Source organism: Podarcis filfolensis, assembly GCF_964270895.1.
Source record: "Podarcis filfolensis genome assembly, chromosome: Z".
In the NCBI taxonomy this organism is placed as follows: domain Eukaryota; kingdom Metazoa; phylum Chordata; class Lepidosauria; order Squamata; family Lacertidae; genus Podarcis; species Podarcis filfolensis.
The window spans coordinates 32,335,459-32,356,556 of NC_139617.1; the positions used below are offsets into that span (position 1 = coordinate 32,335,459).

The following is a 21,098-nucleotide window of genomic DNA, read 5'->3' on the forward strand; positions in this document are numbered from 1 at the left end:
GCAAACACCAAGGGAGCATTTGAGACCTCTTCCCGCTGCCCCAGATAGCAAAGCTCTTTCTGCAAAATGAACCACACCACATCAGAGTCACTTCTCTTTAAATAAATTGTGCTTTATAAAAATCAGACCACACATTCCCCCCCCCTCAAAACATCAAACACCGACAGCATGCAGCCACTGATTGCTAGAGGCATTTCTTTCTCTCCCTGTCCCCCATGTAGAGCATCTGTGCTTGAACGCAGCCAGGGTCAAACACAGTATCCCGGATTGCACAGTCCAAGGAGGTCCCCATTAACATCCCCCAAAATGATCACTGGAAAAAATATCTTTAGCCTGGAAGTGGAACAGTTTGGCCTGGAACAAGCAGCTAGTCCCTAATCTTGTCTTCCTAACACAAGTGGTCAGAGGGTGGCAGCCCCCCATCCCCCGCCAATTCCTGTACATAAACACATGGGTCTGACCCACACTTTCATTTGTCTTGCTACTTTCCCTCTGGAAAACTCACTCCTTATGCAGCAAACAGCAATTTGGTTTTCTTTGACTTTTTTAATCATGGTACAGTTGTACCTTGGTTGATGAACTGAATCTGTTCCGGAAGTCTGTTCAACTTCCGAAAATGTTCAAAAACCAAGGTGAGTCTTTCGATTGGCTGCAGGAGCTTCCTGCACTCAATCGGAAGCCGTGGAAGCCCTGTCGGATGTTCAGGTTCCAAAGAATGTTTGCAAACCGGAACACTTCTGGGTTTGCAGTGTTCGGGAGCCAAAACGTTTGAGCCGTAAGGCGTTCCGTCAACCAAGGCACGACTGTATAAGTAGTTTATATAGAGTGTGGACAAGTTATCAAGAGCTACTGGAAATGACAACACCTTAATGGTTATTTCCTATAGAAGCTAGTATAGAGTGGGTTTTCCGTGGAAAAGCAGTGGGGAAGATAGAAAACCACTCTGACCCATGGCTAGGAAGCCCTCAGAATGGACTATGAAGGTTTGGCCACATCAGCTGCTCATCAACATGGTACCCTCATGGGAGTTGGGGAAACAAACAGCATCTGAAGGGTACCAGTTTGCGGACTGCATCATCTGTGCCAAAGCATCTCAGCTGCCCAAGTTGGGGGGGGGGGGTCTGTGTCTTCAATCTTACCTCGCACTCCTAACTTGAAACAGAGAAAACCTCTAGGCTTTATCCAACTACAGCCATGGAAAATCAAGTTTGTTCAGTTGGTCTACTCTGCATAGGACTAATGCTGGATACAGCCCTTTATTTCCTCCCACCCAAAAATGCTTTCAAGGGGTGTGACTTACTTGCAGCCTTCCCCAACTTGGCAGCCTCTGGAATATCAGAGTTGAACTCCCAAGTGCCGTTGGTCCCATGGGCATAGCCAGAGAGGGTGATGGGGGCTGAGAGTCCAGCAACACCTGGAAGGTGCAGGCAGGTGGAAGCAGGCTGCCTTACTCTGATCCCTGTTTTCCCTATTCCTCCAGAGTGGGGTTATTAATCAAACTTGGTGGACACTGGCACAGCTGTTTTGAAAGGCAGGCAGGCAGGCTGCAGAGAATCTGCTGGGTTTTGCAGTTTCAGCAATTGGGTGCCCTGTGCCACACTGCCCTGCCCATGTCCAGCCATGGAGATGAAGACTCCAGCGCTCACCTGCCGCTAAGCAAGAGAGAGACCATGGCCACATCCTATTTGTGGCTTGGAAACAAAATTATCACTTGGAACCGGGAGCCAAAAAAGCAGGCCAGACAGAAACTTTGCCTGGTGCTGGTCGCTTTTGCCTAACTTGCCTTTGTGCAAACATGTTTGTAAAACTAGAACAAGTCTTGTAAAACAAACACACCCCAGAAGCAATTTGGCTTTCAAGCCTCCTTCCGTTCTTGGAGTGAGCGGGCAGCTCTGTTCAAGGGCCTATGGGCTTCTTTTCCCTGAGTGCATTCCTGCCTTAGATGTGGAACAAGAGGGCAACTGAGATAAGCCCCACTTGCTCTGAAGAGAGGGTTGAGCATGGATCAGGACCTGCTGATGGCCCTTCAAGTCCATGCTGAGGACACAATTTACACAAAGAACTTCGGAAAGTGTGTGTGTGCCTTCTTTTAAGCAAAAATCCATTATTATTCCCAGGGTTGTATTTGGGTGGGAGGGTGGTACTGTTGTCCTGGTTGATGACACCCAAATAGAGAAGGGTACCCCCCCCTCAGCCTGGATGGGGGTGGGTACCCTCAGGATGGTGTTGGGATGCAATCTCCCATCAGCTCTCAGTCAAGGTGGCCAAGTTTCAGAGATGATGATAATAAGTGTTTGAAGTCTGAAACATGGAGGTTGGCACAGACTGCCCCCCTTCATGGTGCAGAAGGAAATGCCCCACCAGTCACCATGTTAATAGGAGCAAAAGTCCCCCCCCCACTGCCTACCTGTCTACAGATCTTGTGCCCCACACTTAATGCTTTGGGTTTTTCCCCAGCTGAAAGAGAAGCACCCAAGTGCTTGGGGAGATTTTGCAGTTTCTCAAATCCTATAGCTATTAACAATATGATTTTATTTTATTTTTTCATTTGGAGAAAATACATCTGCTCCAAGAAGACGCACCTATTACAGGCACTCTTGAAGAGCAGCTGGTCTTTTAGGAATCAGAGCGGATCTGCGCACACACAGCCCTTTCAACAAAAACAGTGGCCAAAAATTCCACAACTTGCCGTCTAAGAACATTAAAACATAGCATGACCTTGAGCAATCCCTGCCCATCTGATGAGCCAGTCTAGTTCACCACACACCTGTCCCCTATGACAACACCCAAACTGATGATTTGTGTCCAGAGATGGTGAACTAAGCAGGCCACGAGCTCAGGCCAGAGGGACACACTTGCGTGACAAGGCCCCGGTCCCAAAGAACACCAACAAGTCTAGTTCATGGGCATTTCTTATGTATGAAAGAAGTGCTGAATAACACCTGTGGCCCTCCAGATTTTGGAGTGGAACTCCCATCATTGTTGTCTTTGACCACTGGTCATGCTGGCTGATGGGAAGCCCCAAGAACCTCTGGTGGGCAAGCAGGGTTAGCCACCCGCATAGTGGAGCTTTTCCAGATTGTGCCCTAAAAACAGAATGGAACAAATCCTTTGGAAACATCGCCCTACACAAGATCACAAGATCCTGGCCAGCAGAAGCTGGCTGTGGGATCACACCCCTGAAGCGAAATGCAACTGCGAGATTTTTGCAGGATCCACCTGCAATTGCAACTTACTGGGAGTGTTTCCCTTCCTTTAAACAAAAGGAGGCAGGCAGTGCAGGGAACTTAGCCAAATGTTTAAGAAAATGCTACCCTGCTCTTGAGTGAGTTTGAGCTTCATTCTGGCTACCAAACTCCCCTGACACGTACATCCATTTGACATCTGCAGCTCCCAACAGATGGGGAGATGTCACTTGCTTCCCATCGTAATGATGGGCCTTTGGCCTGACCTCATGGAAGGCTAACATCTGTAGCTGTCCAGATGTTGACGAGACTACAATTCCCAGCATCCATCACTGTGGTTAGAGCAGATGGAAATCCGATAACATCCAGATTCCCCCAACCCTGTTAAAAAGCAAGGACGACTTTCCAAGTTAACAGAAACTCTGGTATTTGAAGCCCAAAGCTCTCCTACCTCCAATACCCCTTTCCCAGAGACATTCCCCTCCACCCACAACATAAAACAGAGAACCAACACAAAAGGACAAGCTAAGGTCGCCCGTCTTTGCAACTCCAATGGAGACCCTCCATCCTTGGAGTTTCACAGAGACCGTCCTCGGTGGGGTTCCCCCTTCAACCCATCCTGGAACTCTGCACCCAAATCCTCTAAAGTACATATGATTAAAATAATAAAAAGCCAGCACCTCCCATTATTACTACTTGTTTCTGTACAGAAACCCATTTCGGGACATTGCTCCCACCCAATGAGAAGTGGGCCCCAGACTATTGGAATTGCACTGATATTTAGGAAGGGAGACATTGCGTGTCTAAGGAATGTGTGTGTGGAAAACACATACCCCAAGCAGTGAAAGACCTCCACAGTGCTGAGAGACATCATTTCATAATTCTCTGTCCAGTTATACAAACTTGAGGCAAAGTTGTTAACACTGTTCTCAACTTCCAAAGGGAAGGGGGGACAGGACCTAGAGCCCCATGGAGATGAGGTGTGGCTGAAGGAACAATAACCCTAGAACATAGGGAATGGCTGAACAAGTGAGATCCAAGCCCTTTCAAGTAAGCAGAGGAGAGAGAGGAAAAAAAATGAACACATTTCTGCCTGGATTTTGGACACTCAAAGGGGCTTTCCCCCAAAACTCCGAAGGGTCACAGCAACAAGTTGGAGAGTTTAATCTGTGCGTTGGTGGTGGCTGGTCTGGGGAGGGGAAGCCGAAGACGAGAACAGGAATGATAATGATAGATATATGCAGAGGCGTTCCCTTCCCCATCTCCCTTTCCCTAGGACTTTGAGGAAGAGTTTGCGAACTTTCCTCCTCCATCCTAAGCAAAGAAGAATCACCACAAAGTTTCGTTTTTGGCAACAGGTCGTTTCGAAAGGTGTGCATCTTTTGCACGGGGGTCTTCAAAAAGTTGTCACTGTGCAAGGCTGGATGCCTCTCCGTTGACTTCACTGGGCCTCCCCGACAGCCTGAGGAAGGTCGCCCTCATGCTGCTGTAACATCTGTTGGTGAGGTCGTCAACGTCCATGGCTGTCAGACCCTCGGTTGGTATGGGGGGCAAGACTTCGACCTGGATTTTGCCTGGTGAGGGTAAACAAATTATTTATGTATTTATTTTGTCAAATTTATACATCGCTTGACTGTAAAAAAACAATCAAAAAACAAAGAGGTTGTAAAAAAGATAAAATAACTAAATTATTGATAAGGAAAAAAACCACAATAATCTAAGATTTCTGAAAGGTTAAGATAACAATACACTAAAGCCAGCTTAAAAGTGGCATCAACTTTCTAAACATCTGGGCAAGCTTGTCTAATCAAAATGTTTTTAGCAGGTGCCGAAAAGAGTACTGCAAAGGTGTCTGTCTGATGTCAACAGGCAGGGAGTTCCAACGTGCAGATGCTGCCACACTAAAAAACGCCACCAAGTGCCTGGATAACTGGGAATGTTTAAACATTCTTCCTGGAAATCAGTAGTGAGAGATACAGACGCACCTTGCCAGGGAGGGCAGTACACAAAATGGGGAGCCAACACCAAGAAGTCCCTGTCAATGGGGCAGCCTCCAGTGACAGCAACCCCCCTGAATTAATCCTGAAAGGGCTTTGGAATATTGGCTATTTTGTGCAAGGGTCCAGACCACCAGGCAGACCTATCCTTTTAAAAATAATGCACAGGGTCTGGGAAGAGGACAGTTTGCAGACCAGCCACTACCATACCTGATGTAAAGAGATTCTTCTCCGAATTGTAAAATGATAAGAAGGAGGAATACACCACAGGAATTACTGGGACCTGGAGACAAGAGAAGACATGGAGGATGGTTAGCAACTGACCTCAAAGAGATCTGCTGTTGTTGCTACTTTATGCATATTAAAAAAGGATTTATACCCCACTTTTGGCCCTAGGATCCCTCTGGGTTCACAGATTTTGGAATGGGTATCTTCTGCAAGGTGACACTGATGCAACAGCAGTGCAATTAAAAGCAAGTAAGAGGCGACGTGATAGAAGTTTACAAAATGATGCCTGGCGTGGAGAAAGTGGATAGAGAAAAGCTATTCCTCACTCCCTCCGAATGGCAGAACATCCAATAAAACTGAATGAGAAATGAAAGTCCTTCTTCACAAAGCGCAGTTACACTATGGAAGTGTATGGAAGTGGCAGCAATGTCATCAGCACAGATGCCTTTAAGAGAGGATTAGACAAATGACTGGAGGAGAGGGCTATGGAAGGGCACTAGCAGCCATAAAGGCTATGCTTCACTTCCACAGTTGGGGGCAGCAATGCTTCTGAATAACAGTCGCTGGAAACTGATGGAGGTGTGAGTTGTTGTTGCTTGTCCTGCTTGTGTATTTCCCCATATAGCCATCTGGTTGGCCACTCTGAGAATAGGATGCTGGATTAGATGAGCTATTGGCCTGATCCAACTGCAGGAACCATGATAGCTGAAAATGGAGCCTCCATGCTCAGAGGCAGTCTACCTCTGTTGCTGAGGAATAACGTCAGAGGAGGACTGCTGCACTCAGGACCTTCTTTTGGGCTTCATATAATGGGCTGGCCTCTGTCTGTCACTATTTCATGGGGGTGATTCCACTGCATGTACTGGAACATTTGGTTCATGCACGTCCCTGGGGATCCCCAAAGGCTTGCTCTCTTGGGGAGCTGGCTTCAGGCATCAGGTCTGCAGGCAGACCAACTGCACATTACAAAGATGTCTGCAAACACGGCATGAAGGCTGGCAACATTAATCCCGCCGTGTGGGAATCCCATGCAGATGACAGCAGTGCCTAGAGACAGACAAGTTGTGCATCCATAACAGTGACTAGCAGAGGAGAAATGACCGCTGGGATGACCACAGAGAAGAAATGCCACGCTACGCCTGCAGCATAACACCCAAGCACCTTTGTCTGCCCCAGCTGCAACAAAACATGTCTCTCCTGCATTGGTCTCTACAGCCACAGCCGGTACTGTAATCCTCCAAAAGTTTGACTTCACCCACAAAGGCGCACTCTTCCATTGCCTTCCAAATTTCATGCAATGAAAGGGGGTTTAATGGTTTAAAGGGGGTTTAAGGGTGTCACTGTGGTCTAAACCACTGAGCCTAGGGCTTGCTGATTGGAAGGTTGGTGGTTCGAATCCCAAAGACGGGATGAGCTCTCATTGCTCTGTCCCAACTCCTGCCAACCTAGCAGTTCAAAAGCACACAAAAAAGTGAAAGTAGATAAACAGGTACCGCTCTGGCGGAAAGGTAAATGGCATTTCCATGCGCTGCTCTGGTTTCAGTGTTCCGTTGCACCAGAAGTGGCTTAGTCATGATGCCACATGACCCAGAAAAACTGATTGCGGACAAATGTCAGCTCCCTTAGCCAGTAAAGTGAGATGAGCGCCGCAACCCCAGAGTTGTCTGTGACTGGACCTAACGGTCAGGGGTCCCTTTACCTTTAAAGTGTGGTAAACTAATGATTAATGGGAAGGTATGTAAATACTAAACACAAGCAAATCAGGATGAGTCTCCGTTTGCTTGTAACCACCCCTTAAACAAGTACAAAATGCTGAATAAAGATGGGGTGGGGTCTCTAACCACTGTGCATGCTTTGCATGAACAAATCCGTTGGTTACCTGTGTCTGAATGGCAAGATGAAAAGCTCCCTTCTTGAATGGCAGCAAATCCCCGTTCCCGTTCCTGGTACCCTCTGGGTAGATCCACACCTTTACCTGTAGAAAGACACATACAACTCTCAAAGTCCGACAGTGTGTCCTAGTGGTTAGAGTGCTAGATCATGACCTGAGAGGCCAGGGTTCAAACCCCCACTCTGCCATGATGCTTAGAAGGACTTCAGCTTCTCAGAGCTTTGGTTCAAACCTTGTGTATCCTATGAATTCACTTCACTTTGTCTTAAGAGAGTAAGATTCCTCTGTCTACCATCTGCTACAAGATGGGAGGCAAGAAATAATTCTGGCCCACCCTGCAGGATTGTTGTTAGGATTACTGAGATGATGTCCTATAAAGCGAATGTGGTTAGAGTGTCAGACTAGCACCTGGGAGACCATGGTTCAAATCCTCACTCAGCCATGAAGCTCACTGGGTGTGACGTTGGGCCAGTTATTGTCTCTCGGTCTAATCTACCTCACAGGGCTGCTGCGGGGATTAAATGTGGGCTAGGACCTGGGAGACACCAGGGTTCAACTCCTCACTTGGCAGTGAAGCTCACTGGAGGTACTTTGGCTGCCAGTCACTGCCTCTCAGCCTAGCCTCCCTCACAGGGTCGTTGTGGAGATTAAATGAGCAGAAGGGTGAACCATGTACGCCATCTTGAGCTCCTTGGGGGGGGGGAGAGGGATATCCACGGAAGAATAAATGAAGAATAGTCCGAAGGACAGCGCTGGCCCCCGGCCTCTTAAGAGAGATGGGCGCGCAACCCCAGAGTCGGACACGACTGGCCCGTACGGGCAGGGGTACCTTTACCTTTACCTAGTCAGAAGGACCACCCTGTGTGTCATTGCATGTGCTCATTGCAGGACGCCACCTGGGACCCAGCGCTTGAGTTTAAGATGCCACAGCTTAAATACAATGAAATAAAGGATAACTGTCCTTCTCACAAGTGACTGATATACACAGGTAATACTTTGCAGGTTTCATTGAGTTGATCAGTGGCATTTTAGGATAAAACCACTGGATAAAACTACTGGAGATGAAATGCCACAGTGCAATTCTCAAGTGCGTACCCGCCTCCTGCCTGCAACTCACATTGTCTTTCATCATGGCTTGGCCCACTCCGGCCATCACGGACTTGGCGTTGCTGGTTCTCTTCCGGTTGATGAAGATGACACCACCCAGGTACATGATGAGGCCCACGGTGCCGAAGTAGAGGAGCTCCCGCTTCGCGATCTGGACGCAGCGTTCTGGGAGGATCTCCATCAAGCCTAAAGAGATAGGAGAGCAGGCGGGATGCTGAGTTCTGCTCTGTGGTCCAGTACGGATCCTCTCCCTTTCCCTTATCAGGGAGTCCCCATTGCGGCAACACAGGGCAGGAGTGTTAGATTTGGACAGAGAAGACCCCGCTGGTGCCTGACCTACCTTACAGGGCTGGTGAGAGAGTTACCAATCACCAGTTCATTTCTGGGCCCAATTCAAGGTGCTCACTTTAGTGTTCAAAGCCCTAAAACAACTCATCCAAATACCTGAAAGACCCCCTCCTTCCCTACAGACCCTCTTGGGTGCTGAGGTTAACACAGAGGGTCCTCTTCCTGCATAAGGACCCACTTCATTTTTATAGTTGTATGTTGTTTTAAACTGTTTTAATTTTGTAACTCGTCCTGGGGCCTTGGGGTGAAGGGCAGGTAACAACAAGCAAGCAAGCAAGCAAGCAAGCAAGCAAGCAAGCAAACAAACAAACAAACAAACAGGATAAACCTTGCACCTTTTTCAAAACTATGTTGATGCTTTGATAGGATCTAAACCAGGGGTTGGCAAGATTACCAGATGATAGGCCGGTCCATGTTCCGTACGTCGGAGGATGGGCTGGAGCGTGTGTGCACGTGGGCTCTTCTGGGTCAGGGGAGTGCCCGTGCACACACACTATTTCTGGTGCACATCCAGGTCAGAGGAGCACCTGTGCACATGCACACAGGCGCCATCAACCCAGAAGTCAGTCCCTGTGCTGTGCCAGTAAGAGTGGGCTGGGGGGTGGCAGGGGTTGCCATGGGTCTGTTAGACAAGTCCTGTGGGCCGCTACCGGCCCATGGGCCTTAGGTTGCCAACCCCTGATCTAAATTTAGAAGATGGAGAGATGTGCAGGGTGTCCTTTTGTCGAAACTTCCAACTTTCGCAGGATTCACTGGACAAAAGGTTAAGAGTCACATCTGCTGTAACACTCAGGTCCTAGTCTATGGCTCCACCAGCATGCGACCCCTTTATGGGTTTCTAATAGAATACAGCCCTCAAGTTAAAAAGGGTTCCCTGCCCTGATTTAATCTTTAGACATCTGTGCTTGAGCAGCCAACAGATATTCAGTCAACTAATATATATATTTAAAAATGTCTTACAGTGGACCTAGCTGCAGCCATCTGTGTTCTAATTAGATCTAGGCTTAACTTCTGTAATGAGCACTGTATGGGGCTGCCCTTATAGATGGCTCAGAGACTTCAGATGGTTTTAAAGGCAGCCACCAGACTTCAAAATGCCTTTATCATCTCCATTGTATTGCTGGTTGGTGTGCTTAGGTGCCCAATTCAAAGCACTGTGGTTTTTTTGTGTGTGAAATTCTTTAAAGCCCAAAATGCTTTGGGACAACAATTATTTGGAAGGCCATTTGTACCCTTTTCAACCTGCCTGCACATTAAAGATTGGAAATGTTGGCCCTAGTCATTTGCCCTCTGCCTTCAGCTAGTGAAATTGGTGGGGATTCTAGAGAGAGGGTGCCTTTTTAGTGGTGGTTCCACAGCTTTGTAGTTCATTGCTATTCGTTGCTTGTTAACCTCTTGAACATCACCACAAACAACTCTTTAAAAAAGGCTCTGAATACCATGTTTCAGGCAGCCTGTGCAATGAACTGTATTTTATATTCTGGGCTAGGTGAGCACTGGTTGTTGTTGTTGTTTAGTTACTGCTGCCTCACTTAGCTGTTCATGTTTATACAAATTATGTTGCATTTTATATTCTGTATTTCTGTTCTACTCTGGGAAAATGTCATCATCATGTGAACCAGTTTTGAGTGCTGGGTCAAGGGGAAGCTTCTTCTGGCTATTCTCACCAATCATGTCCAAGATGCTTTGATGGTTCGAGACGATGACGCAGGGCCCCTCGACCTCAAAGTGCTCTAGGCCCTTCTTGTCAAACCTCAGCCCATATAAGTACTTGAAGCTCCGGACAACATTTTTGATAATCCTGTGGACAGGAGAGGAAATGAGAGGTCAGGTAACGGGAGCATTTTAAACAAATAAAATCACATGCAAAGCGACTGGCTACTTGAGGAAAAAATTGTTACACGCCACCCCAGTAGTGAGAGACTCCAGGGATTCCAAGTGCTTAACCCTGGGTTTGGTTTCCTTGGAATGAAGGTCAGTGGACGCTGCGGATATGTGATTCTTTTTACACATATACACAACCTGAGCACAGGATGGAGGGGCTCATAGCATTACCAGAACCAGTGAAGGCGGTGAAGGTCCTGTGCAAGTGCCTGGAGGCGGTTGGAGGATGGATGGTGGCTAATGGATTGAGGTTGAATCCTGACAAGGCAGAAGTACTGTTCTTGGGGTACAGGGGGCAGGCTGGTGTGGAGGACTCCCTGGTCCTGAATGGGGTAACTGTGCCCCTGAAGGACCAGGTGTGCAGCCTGGGAGTCATTCTGGACTCACAGCTGTACATGGAGGCACTTGTCAATTCTGTACCCAGGGCAGATGTCTACCAGCTCCATCTGGAACATCTCCACCCGCATCGTTCTGCCCAAACGCTGTGGTACGGCCTCGGCCCAGTATATCTGAAGGAACATCTCCACCCGCATCGTTCTGCCCAAACGCTGTGGTCCAGCGCCGAAGGCCTTCTGGCGGTTCCCTCACTGCGAGAAGCAAAGTTACAGGGAACCAGGCAGAGGGCCTTCTCGGTAATGGCACTGCCCTGTGGAACGCCCTTCCAGCAGATGTCAAAGAGATAAACAACTACCTGACATTTAGAAGACATCTGAAGGCAGCCCTGTTCAGGGAAGTTTTTAATGTGTGACATTTTAATGTGTTTTTAATCTTTGTTGGAAGCCGCCCAGAGTGGGTGGGGTACAAATAATAATAATAATAATAATAATAATAATAATAATAATAATTGCACCAACAAATCTTGCTTTTCCATTAGTCATAGCTTTGGATCCAGCACAGAGCAAGCAGGTCTCTGTGTCTCCAGCTTCCAGGCTGCTTCCAGCTCAGCTCATAACACACCTCTCTGGCTCTTGTTTCCCCCTTGCAAGTAGGTGAAAGGGGTGGAGGAAAGCTCACTCCCCCCCCCATTAGTCTGGAGGGCCCCATCGCTTAGTTGTAGTTCTTGCAACCTGGCTCATTCTTTGGGGATGCTGATGAGAATGTGTATGTGGCCAGCAAAGGCAAGGATTTTCAACCAGTGTGCCGTGGTACCCTGGGGTGCCTTGAATGATGGTCAGGGGTGCGGTGGGCAACACTGGCCTCTGTCCCTCTTTCCTCCCCTTCCCCCTCTGATGCCCTCTTGCACCTCTGCCTCCCAAAGACTTGTGTGGCTGTTTGCTGCAGCAGCCCTGGCTAAAAGCTCCACAGGTGAATGGGGCCTCTGGGGCTGGCCAGGAGTTGAGGCTGCCTTGGAGTAAGCAAGCAAGTGGGTGAGGGAGCCCAGCCAGCCAGCCTGTCAGCCCTGGCTGTTGGGAATGGGCAGACAAGTAGGAGGCTTGGCAGGCAGGCCCGGTGGTGCCCACTGCTGCCACCCAAGGTGAGTAAGGTGCAAGCCTTACATTCACAGTTGCCAAGTCTCCTTTGGCGGTTCTGAGACTGGGGCGGCTGCAGCTGCTGCCCAGAAGACTCCCAAGAAGGGGGGAAAGGACAGGAAACCAAGTGAACACTCCACAAGGGAGGGTGTTCAAAAAGGGGTGAGGGGCTGCCGGCAAGGGGTGGCACAACGGCTTCTGAGGCTCAGAGCATGTTTCCCCACAGGGGAGCCGCAGAAAGAATGTAGTTGGTCAAGGGAGTCATGGACACAAAACGGTTGAAAACCTCTGAGCTAAGTTCTTACAAAGAAACTTGTCTGACCTGTTCAGCAACCTCCTCCATTAGATTCTAACCCTCACTGGGCCCAGGACCCCAGAATCAGAAGGGACTTGGGGAATCATCCAGACTGACTTCCCCAACACAAAATATAAAAGGACAGCAAACACCTGCCAGCATAAAAACAAAACAAAACAAAGATGCCTGAAAGTCAAAAGTGAGGGTGCCTGAGGAATCTCTGCTGGAAGACTGTTCTGCACAAGATGGGAGCAGAGAAAATAAATGGCCAACTTCTAACACTGCAGGAGTTTGGACTAGATGACCCTCTGTTTCCTTCCAACTCTTCAATTCTGTGATGTTAACGGAGGCCAGCTTGGCCTCTTCAACATGCAGGAGAACTAGCAACAGTCAACCAGATGATCTCAGTATGGCTAAAGTTTAGTGACCCTGATAAATTCACTATGCAAATCACTCTAATTTGCACATGAAAATTTCCCAGGAAATCTACATCACCCACCTTAAGAAGGTAAGAAGAGCCTGCTGGATCTGGCCAATGGCCCATCTAATCCACCATTCTGTCCTCAAAGTGGCCAACCAGGTGCTGCAAAGGGAAGTTGCCAAGCAGGACACAAATGCAACAGCAACTCTCCCCACCTGTACCTCCCGGCAACTGCCCTTCTGAGCTAGACTGCCCCTGGGGATGGAAGGCCTGCAAACACAGTAGTCCTCCACAGGCAGAGTCCTGCTGATTGAACCAAAGGCCCATCTCATCCAACGTTGTCTTTTCACAGTTGCCAGCAAAATGCCTCCAATGGGAAGCTCACAAGCAGGCACACAACAGCAGAAACTCTCCTCTTGTGATTACCAGAAACTGGTGTCCAGAAGCATCTTGCCTCCAGTAGAGCATAGCCATCATGTCAACTAGCCATTGATAGTCTTGTCTTTCTCCACAATCCTCTCTTAAAGCCACCTGGTAGTTGCCAGAGCTATATGTTTGGCACCAGTCTGGCTGAAGGAGTTGCCCAAAGGAGGCATACAAGGTGCCACCCAACCGTCCCACGGACTTCCCTCGGGAATTGTGTAGGGTTTACTGCTTAGTCTTCTCTTTTCCAGAAGATGTCCCGCAAGGCAGCAAAGGTATAAGATCAGAGTTTTCCTTCTCCTAGATGGTCTCCCTTCAAACCTTCTTGACCATTGGACCCACTATTGGTCTTGTCCACCGCAGCCTGTCTTCACATGCAGGGGAAGTTCCTCATCTGGTTTAGCTGGCCAGTTGAAACTGCTGTTGCATGCTGGCAGCTTCTAGGGGCCACAGGTGAGAGCTGAGTGCAGGGTGGGGACCCAAGGTGGACAGACTATCCCCGGAAGGAGCACAGCATGTCCCCCACCAGTGGTACTCCCCAACACCGCAGACACCCCTCAACAGCTGAATTTGTGTTGAATCATGACAACACAAATTATTGCTGCATTGTAATTGCCTTTGGGATTGAACCTAGGAGATGCAAAGCAGATGTGCTTTCATCAAGCTGTACCCCTTCCCCTAAGAAGAACAAGCAAGTCGTCATGGTTCTCAATGAAGGGCTGAATTATACAAGAACATATTAATAATGGTAATGATGATGAACATAGGAAGCTCCATTGCTAAAGGTAAAGGACCCCTGGATGGTTAAGACCAGTCAAAGGCAACTATGGGGTTGCGGCGCTCATCTCGCTTTCAGGCCAAGGGAGCTGGCGTTTGTCCACAGACAGTTTTCCAGGTCATGTAGCCAGCATGACTAAACTGCTTCTGGTGCAACGGAACACCATGATGAGTGCCAGAGCGCATGGAAACGCCATTTACCTTCCCGCCACAGTGGTACCTATTTACCTACTTGCACTGGCGTGCTTTCAAACTGATAGGTTGGCAGGAGCTGGCACAGAGCAACGGGAGCTCTGTCAGCAAGCCTAAGAGGCTCAGTGGTTTAGACCACAGCGCCACCCGTGTCCCTAGGAAGCTGCCTTGGTCAAACCCTTGGTCCATCTAGCGCTGTATTGTGTCTACACTGACCAGCATGAAGTGCTTTGCCACCCTGGCTGGAGTACAGGGAGGTCCTCAGTTGCTTGGTTCACGAGGCACCAAGCCTCTTCCTTTCTGCAGCTGGCTTCTCTCCAGAGAACTCCTCCCGGGGCACATGAGAGCAGTGGAGCGGACCCTGCCCTCTCTCAGGTGAGAGCAGACGAGTGGTGGATGAGTGTTCCAGCTAGTGTGTGCACTCTTGGGATAATGTGTAACTTGCCCCACCTTCCAGCTTCAAAAGCTGAGAACGGCTTGTTGCCTCTGTAGTGTGTTGGAGTATAGTTGCTAGGGTGCCCTGGGAGACAAAAGGTAAAGGTAAAGGACTCCTGACAGTTCAGTCCAGTCACAGACGACTCTGCGGTTGTGGCACTCATCTCGCTTTACAGGCTGAGGGAGCGGGCGTTTGTCCGCAGACAGGTTTTTCCAGGTCATGTGGCCAGCATGACTAAGCCGCTTCTGGTGCAATGGAACACCGAAATCAGAGCAGAGCAAGGAAACACCGTTTACCTTCCTGCTGGATCGGTACCTATTTATCTACTCCAACTTTCTGGCATGCTTTTAAACAGCTAGGTTGACAGGAGCTGGGACTGAACAACGGGAGCTCAACCCGTTGCAGGGATTAAAACCGCCAACCTTCTGATTGGCAAGCCCAAGAGGCCACCCACGTCCCTATGCCCTGGGAGAAACCAGGGTTTAAATCCATCCATTTGGTCACAAAGGTCATGGGTGTGACCTTGGGGGCTGGTAACTACCTCTCTCGGCATGACCTACCTCACAGGGTTGTTGTGGGGATTAAATGAGGACTAGGCCCTGATGGAGACCAGGGTTCAAATCCCTCCCAACTCAGTCCTGAAGCTCACTGGGGGTGATCTTATGCTAGAGAGACTAGCTTTCTTGTATCCTAGGACAGAAACTTAATAAACAGTCATGAAATAGTTACAGGTAGGTAGCCGTGTTGGTCTGCCATAGTCAAAACAAAATTAAAAAAATCCTTCCAGCACCACCTTAGAGACCAACTAAGTTTGTTATTGGTATGAGTTTTCGTGTGCATGCACACTTCTTCAGATACACTGAAACAGAAGTCACCAGAACTTTATATATAGTGAGAGGGTGGGGAGGGGTATTACTCAGAAGGGTGGTGGGAATGGGTGATTAGCTGATAGGTGTAGTAAACCTGTATCTGAAGAAGTGTGCATGCACACGAAAGCTCACACCAATAACAAACTTAGTTGGTCTCTAAGGTGCTACTGGGAGGAATTTTTTTAGTCATGAAATATACATGGTGCTTTGTTGGTTTGGAACCGCCTTTCCTCCCTTAGATGCTCTGCGGCAAATTAACTCATCAGCAAGAAGGCCGCATCCCCAGAAACCGGCCTGGCTGCTTTTCCCTCACGCTTCAAAGCAGTTGAGCAGGTGGAGCTCTTGTCAGTTTGGACCCATGTATCCAATTTCTTGAATCCGGATTCTGACATCTAACATCTGTCTTGCAAGATATCATCTTGCAAGATACCGCCAAAGTCTTGTGAAGTCTCACGTGCTCCACGAGATCTCACAATATTTAAAAGAGAAATTTGTGCCACTTGAGGGTGACGCTTCTCCACTGAGACAGAGGCAAAGTGGGTGCCACCTCCCTGGGTGTCTGTCATTCAGGGTGGGTGTCTCCCACAGCCTCATCAGTGGGCCAGGACCAAGAGGCCCTGATGGCCACCAAACCTGTATGGCTTTAAAAGAGAATTGGATGAATTCATGGAGGAGATGAGGTGTTCAGTGCCTAGTAGCCCTAATGCCAATGCTCTGCATACACAGTTGGAGGCAGTAATGCTTACGAATGCCAGTTTCTGGAGACCACAGGAGAGGAGAGTGCCCTCGTGCCAACTGCTTGCAGGTTTCCTATTGGGGGCAACTTGTTGGCCACTGTGAGGACAGCATGGCCTGATGGGCCACTGGCCTGATCAAACCGGCTCTCCTTATGTTCTTAATCTGGTGATGTGAATTTCCTGGGAAATCTTCATGTGCAAATTAGAGTAATTTGCATAAGGAATTTATTGGGTCCAGGGTCCTGGACTACTCTAAGATCCCCTTAGGCCTGATCCACCAAGGCTCATCTTATGTCCACACGTAGCCTAGTACAGTAAAAGCACAGCCAAGGAAAAAATGGACTTCCAGGATCCATTACAGGTATGCTTGCATTTGTACCTAGCCTCATCTAATGGGAGGACGTCCAGTTTGTTTCTTATGAAACAAACTTTTTTTTCTGTTGCCAGAGGAAAATAAATAAATACAGTGGTACCTCGGGCTAAGTACTTAATTCATTCCGGAGGTCCGTTCTTAACCTGAAACTGTTCTTAACCTGAAGCACCACTTTAGCTAATAGGGCCGGAGCACAATTTCTGTTCTCATCCTGAAGCAAAGTTCTTAACCTGAGGTACTATTTCTGGCTTAGTGGGGTCTGTAATCTGAAGCGCATGTAACCCGAGGTACCACTGTAAAGCACTGCTAAAATTACTGCCCTCGCTTCACAGTTGTTAGCCACCCCAAGAGCATTAGAAACACTGGAGGTGGTATTCTTCTTCTTTTTAGGAAGCTGCCTTTCACTGAATCAGAGCAAACTGGGGCGGGGGCAGGGGGGGACTCACTCCCAGCCCTAGCTGGAGATGCCCTGCCTCTGGCAATGGTCCACTCCTATGAAGAAAGACTCCATTCCATGGTTCTGAAGTAAGAGCCAATCCATTGCAGTTTTGCAAGCCATGACACTTCCATCTCCTCCTTTGCAAAATCAACAGAGCATGCTAGTTTTTAGTTTTTTAGTTTTTTGTTTTTTTGCAGACAGGGGGGAGGAACATCCTCTATGGCATGAGTAGGCAAACTAAGGTCCAGGAGCCGTAGCTGGCCCAATCGCCTTCTAAATCCGGTCCACCTACGGTCTGGGAATCAGCATGTTTTTACATGAGTAGAATGTGTCCTTTTATTTAAAATGCATCTCTGGGTTTTTTGTGGGGCATAGGAATTCGTTCATTTTTTTCTTCTTCAAAATATAGTCCAGCCCCCCACAAGGTCTGAGGGACAGTGGACCGGCCCCCTGCTGAAAAAGTTTACTGACCCCTGCTCTATGGCAACCTTCTGCCCAGGAGGAAGGACCAGGGTTCAGAGATGGAGCACCTGCTCTGCATGCAAAGGGCCCAGGTTCAATCCCTCTGGGAATATCAAGGTAGGGCTGGGAATGTCTCCAATCTAAAACCCTGGAAAGCCAGTGCTGCTACCAGTCAGTGTTGGTGACACTGAATTAGATGGACTGACTCAGTCTAAGGCAGCCTCTCTTTGTGCCAGGGGCGAGTCCAGAGCAGACTAGCTGCCTTCCACCTCTCCCTCCTCCCCCTTCACTCACACAACCTTACACACACAGAGACAGACTTTGCACACAGGAAACAGTGTTTGTCGAAAAGGAACACGGCGTTTTTGCAACAGTCAACTTCCTCTGACCTCCTTATGTCATGATTTTTAGTCACTCTCTGATTACAGCATCTCGAACCCTCACCCAGGACTGAAATGACGATAGGGTCATGATGTTACACTCAGCTCCACCACCACCACAGCCCTATCAGAAAGCATTGCAACATTTTCCTCATGACACAGACGTCTGCTGCACCACGAAATCCCCCCCCCCCAGAAAACAGTTAAAAAAATAAAAGGCAAAAGCGTCCCTAGGTATGTAGAATGCCTTTGTTTGTTGTGTTTCCTTATTCTTGCCTGTGTGGGTGGCCTCATTCTGACAAGGCCTCAACCGTAAATTCATACAGTAAGCCTGATTCAAGGCACCAAATTATCTGAAAAACAGGAGTAGCCAGCACTGCCACACAACTTGGTCATGCACCTCTAAGGACTTTGAAGATTCCTCAGAAAAGGCCCAAATGAAAATGCCACACTTTATTCATAGCATCAGCACAAAGGGAGGCCCAGGTGCCGTGAAGTCTGAGGCAACCCCTCTCACTCTCAACTCAACCTACTGCATAGGGTTGTTGTGAGAATAAAATTGGAAGGGCTGACGCAGAAGACCCATATATGCAGCCTTGAATCAGTTTATACGGGACTGCCTCTCCTGGTATGCCCCGCAGAGGACCTTAAGGTCCACAAATGACAACATTTTGGAGGTCCCAGGTCGCAAGGTGGTTAGATTGGTCTCAACTAGGCCCAGGGCCTTTTCAGTACTAGCCCCAACTTGGTGGAACGCTCTGTCACAAGAGACTAGGGCCCTGCGGGACTTGACATCTTTCCGCAGGGCCTGCAAGACAGAGCTGTTCCGCCTGGCCTTTGGTTTGGACTCAGTCTGACCTTTATGTTTCCCTCCCCTTATGGTTTTGATCTATGGGCTACTTTTAAAATGAGGCTGCATTTAAAAATGCATTTTAACCTGTATTTTAAATTGGTTCCCCCCCCCCCAATTATGTTTTCACTGAAATTTTAATGGTGTTAGCCACCCTGAGCCTGGCTCTGGCCGGGGAGGGCGGGGTATAAAGAAAATTTGTTGTTGTTGTTGTTGTTGTTGTTGTTGTTGTTGTTATTTCTTACAAACCACCAGCTGGATCAGTGCCCTGTTCTTACAGTGACCAACCTGATACCCCAAAGGGGAAACCAGCAAACAGGATTCAAGCACAAGATCTCTCTCCCCTCCTGTGGTTTCCAGGAACTGCTATTCAGAAGCATTGCTTCCTCTACTTATGGAGGCAGAGCACAGCCATTATGGCCAGTAGCCCTCATTAGCCCTCTCCTCCTTTATGTATTTGTATAATCCTTTTTTAAAGCCGTCTAGGTTGGTGGCTGTTACTGCCTCCTGTGGAAGTATCGTTTAACTATGTGCTATGCAAAGAAAGGCTTTCTTTAAATTAAAAAGTCCCCATTGCTGCAAACTTTCTTCAAAGGGGAGCCGCTCCATTCTAGGAAGGAATAAGGAGCAATATAAACTTAACAAGATTATTGCTAAACAAGAACCAGCCAACAAAACAGGCTCCCTTCCATTGGTTGAGTGTACATACCAAACATCTGAAGCACATGGCTTTCCCTCAAAGAGCCCTGGGGACTTTGTTTTACCTTTCACAGCGTTCCAGTTCCCAGGATTCTTTTTTTCTTTTTAAGGGGGTTGGGTGGGTTGCTTTAAATTTGCAGTGTGTACATAGCCTTATACACAAACCCAGTCCTGGCTCTTGCAATCCAAAGTTAGCTAGATCACAGCCTTTGTGGACAAGGCCAGATTAACCCTCTTTGCAGCTTATATAAATCTCAGGGCAGGGATATTTGATGACCAAGGAGGCCAGAGAACGTGTTCCAAAGAACCACACTAGCCACTAAATTGTGGCACAGGAGTAGATCAATCCCTTCTGGAGGTGACCTACTGGCCAGGGTGGCCTTTCTGGGTCAGGTCAACCCCTTGGTACACTAAGGTTGTATAACAAACAACATTACTACTACTACTTTTTTTTTTTAATGTCAAACTGTATCCCCAAAACTGGCCCACTGGCCTCTCGCTATTCAGCTTGGCATCCAGCTGCTGCAAAAAGTGTGCAACCCCAGAACTGCAAAACCAGAACCACACTGTTAAGTTCTGAGGCTGTTCTGGAACCCTGGTTGATAATGAACAGGAGTCTTTTATTCTGGTGCGAACCTGGCACATAAAAAGCTGCTTTCTATTGAGTCATTGGACCATTGGTCCATTCAGTTCCATATTGTCTACACTGACTGGCAGTAACTCTCCAGCCCTACCTGAAGATGACACTGGGGATTGAACCCAAGACCTTCTGCATGCAGATCAGGGGCTCTTCCACAGAGCCACGGCCCTTCCCTAATTTCATTGGTCTACTCTGAGTAGAGTTTCATCAACTGCAGCCCCAGAGGTTGCTCTATACATAGATATACAGATATAGACATGTCTCAGTTCAGGCAGGCCAGCAGTGCTGTCACAGCTCAAGGACACATTCCAAGCACACTCATGTACTCCAGGAGCAGCAGGGCCCATGGGGAGAGGGTTGGGGGCAGAGGGGTGGTCAAGGAAAGAGCACTGGAGGCTGGACAGAGAGGGCCAAAGGGCCACATGTGGCCTGAGAAGTTTCCAGCTGCTGCTTTAGGACTTTAAAATCTCTTGTTGTTTAATGGCCTTTGTGTTTGCTTGATGCCAGAACTTACTATGCCCTGCAAATAAATAAACTCTGCCACCCCTGGTGAATGTGCTTCTAGGATTTCTATTTATAGGCTCTAAGAGGATGAGTAAGTGTGATCACCGCCCCTTTGCATGTGGGCCACGCTGCATCCTTGATCCCTTTTTAAGTGGCTTCTGGGGCTAATGCTCACACATTAGGATGTTTCTTTTGCTCCTTCTTTTGCAGGCTTCATCTGACTGGGCCTGTGGGAAGAGCTGCTAGGAGGGGAATGTGAGGACTGGCAGTAAGGGGTGTGGGGGAGGGGAACAGATTGGTTGAGCAACCAGTTGTTTGCTGTCCGGTGTGCAGGACAATCTCAGAGAGTTCCTGTGTGTCAGAAGGATCCCAAACTAGGAGAGCCAGCCAATATTTCTAGGACAGGCTGTTAATGCAGGCTCTGCAAACAAGCATTTAGCTGAATTGTTCAAGGCTTTGACTTGCTGGCTGGGACTGATGGGAGCTTTAGTG

General features: G+C 48.3%; 1 protein-coding gene across 1 annotated transcript in view; it reads right to left on the reverse strand.

Annotated features, from left to right (window-relative positions):
• Nucleotides 1–91: 91 nt before the first annotated feature.
• The window catches only part of AGPAT2 (1-acylglycerol-3-phosphate O-acyltransferase 2), a 29,841-nt gene continuing 8,834 nt past the window's right edge, over nucleotides 92–21,098 (reverse strand). Inside the window, exons 3-7 of the mRNA XM_083596552.1 lie at nucleotides 10,424–10,557; nucleotides 8,419–8,594; nucleotides 7,290–7,385; nucleotides 5,393–5,465; nucleotides 92–4,759 (exon numbers count right to left, since the gene is read on the reverse strand). Of these exons, the coding sequence (XP_083452678.1) occupies nucleotides 4,593–4,759; nucleotides 5,393–5,465; nucleotides 7,290–7,385; nucleotides 8,419–8,594; nucleotides 10,424–10,557 (646 nt within the window). The 3' untranslated portion in view covers nucleotides 92–4,592. The remainder of the gene's footprint in view (nucleotides 4,760–5,392; nucleotides 5,466–7,289; nucleotides 7,386–8,418; nucleotides 8,595–10,423; nucleotides 10,558–21,098) is intronic.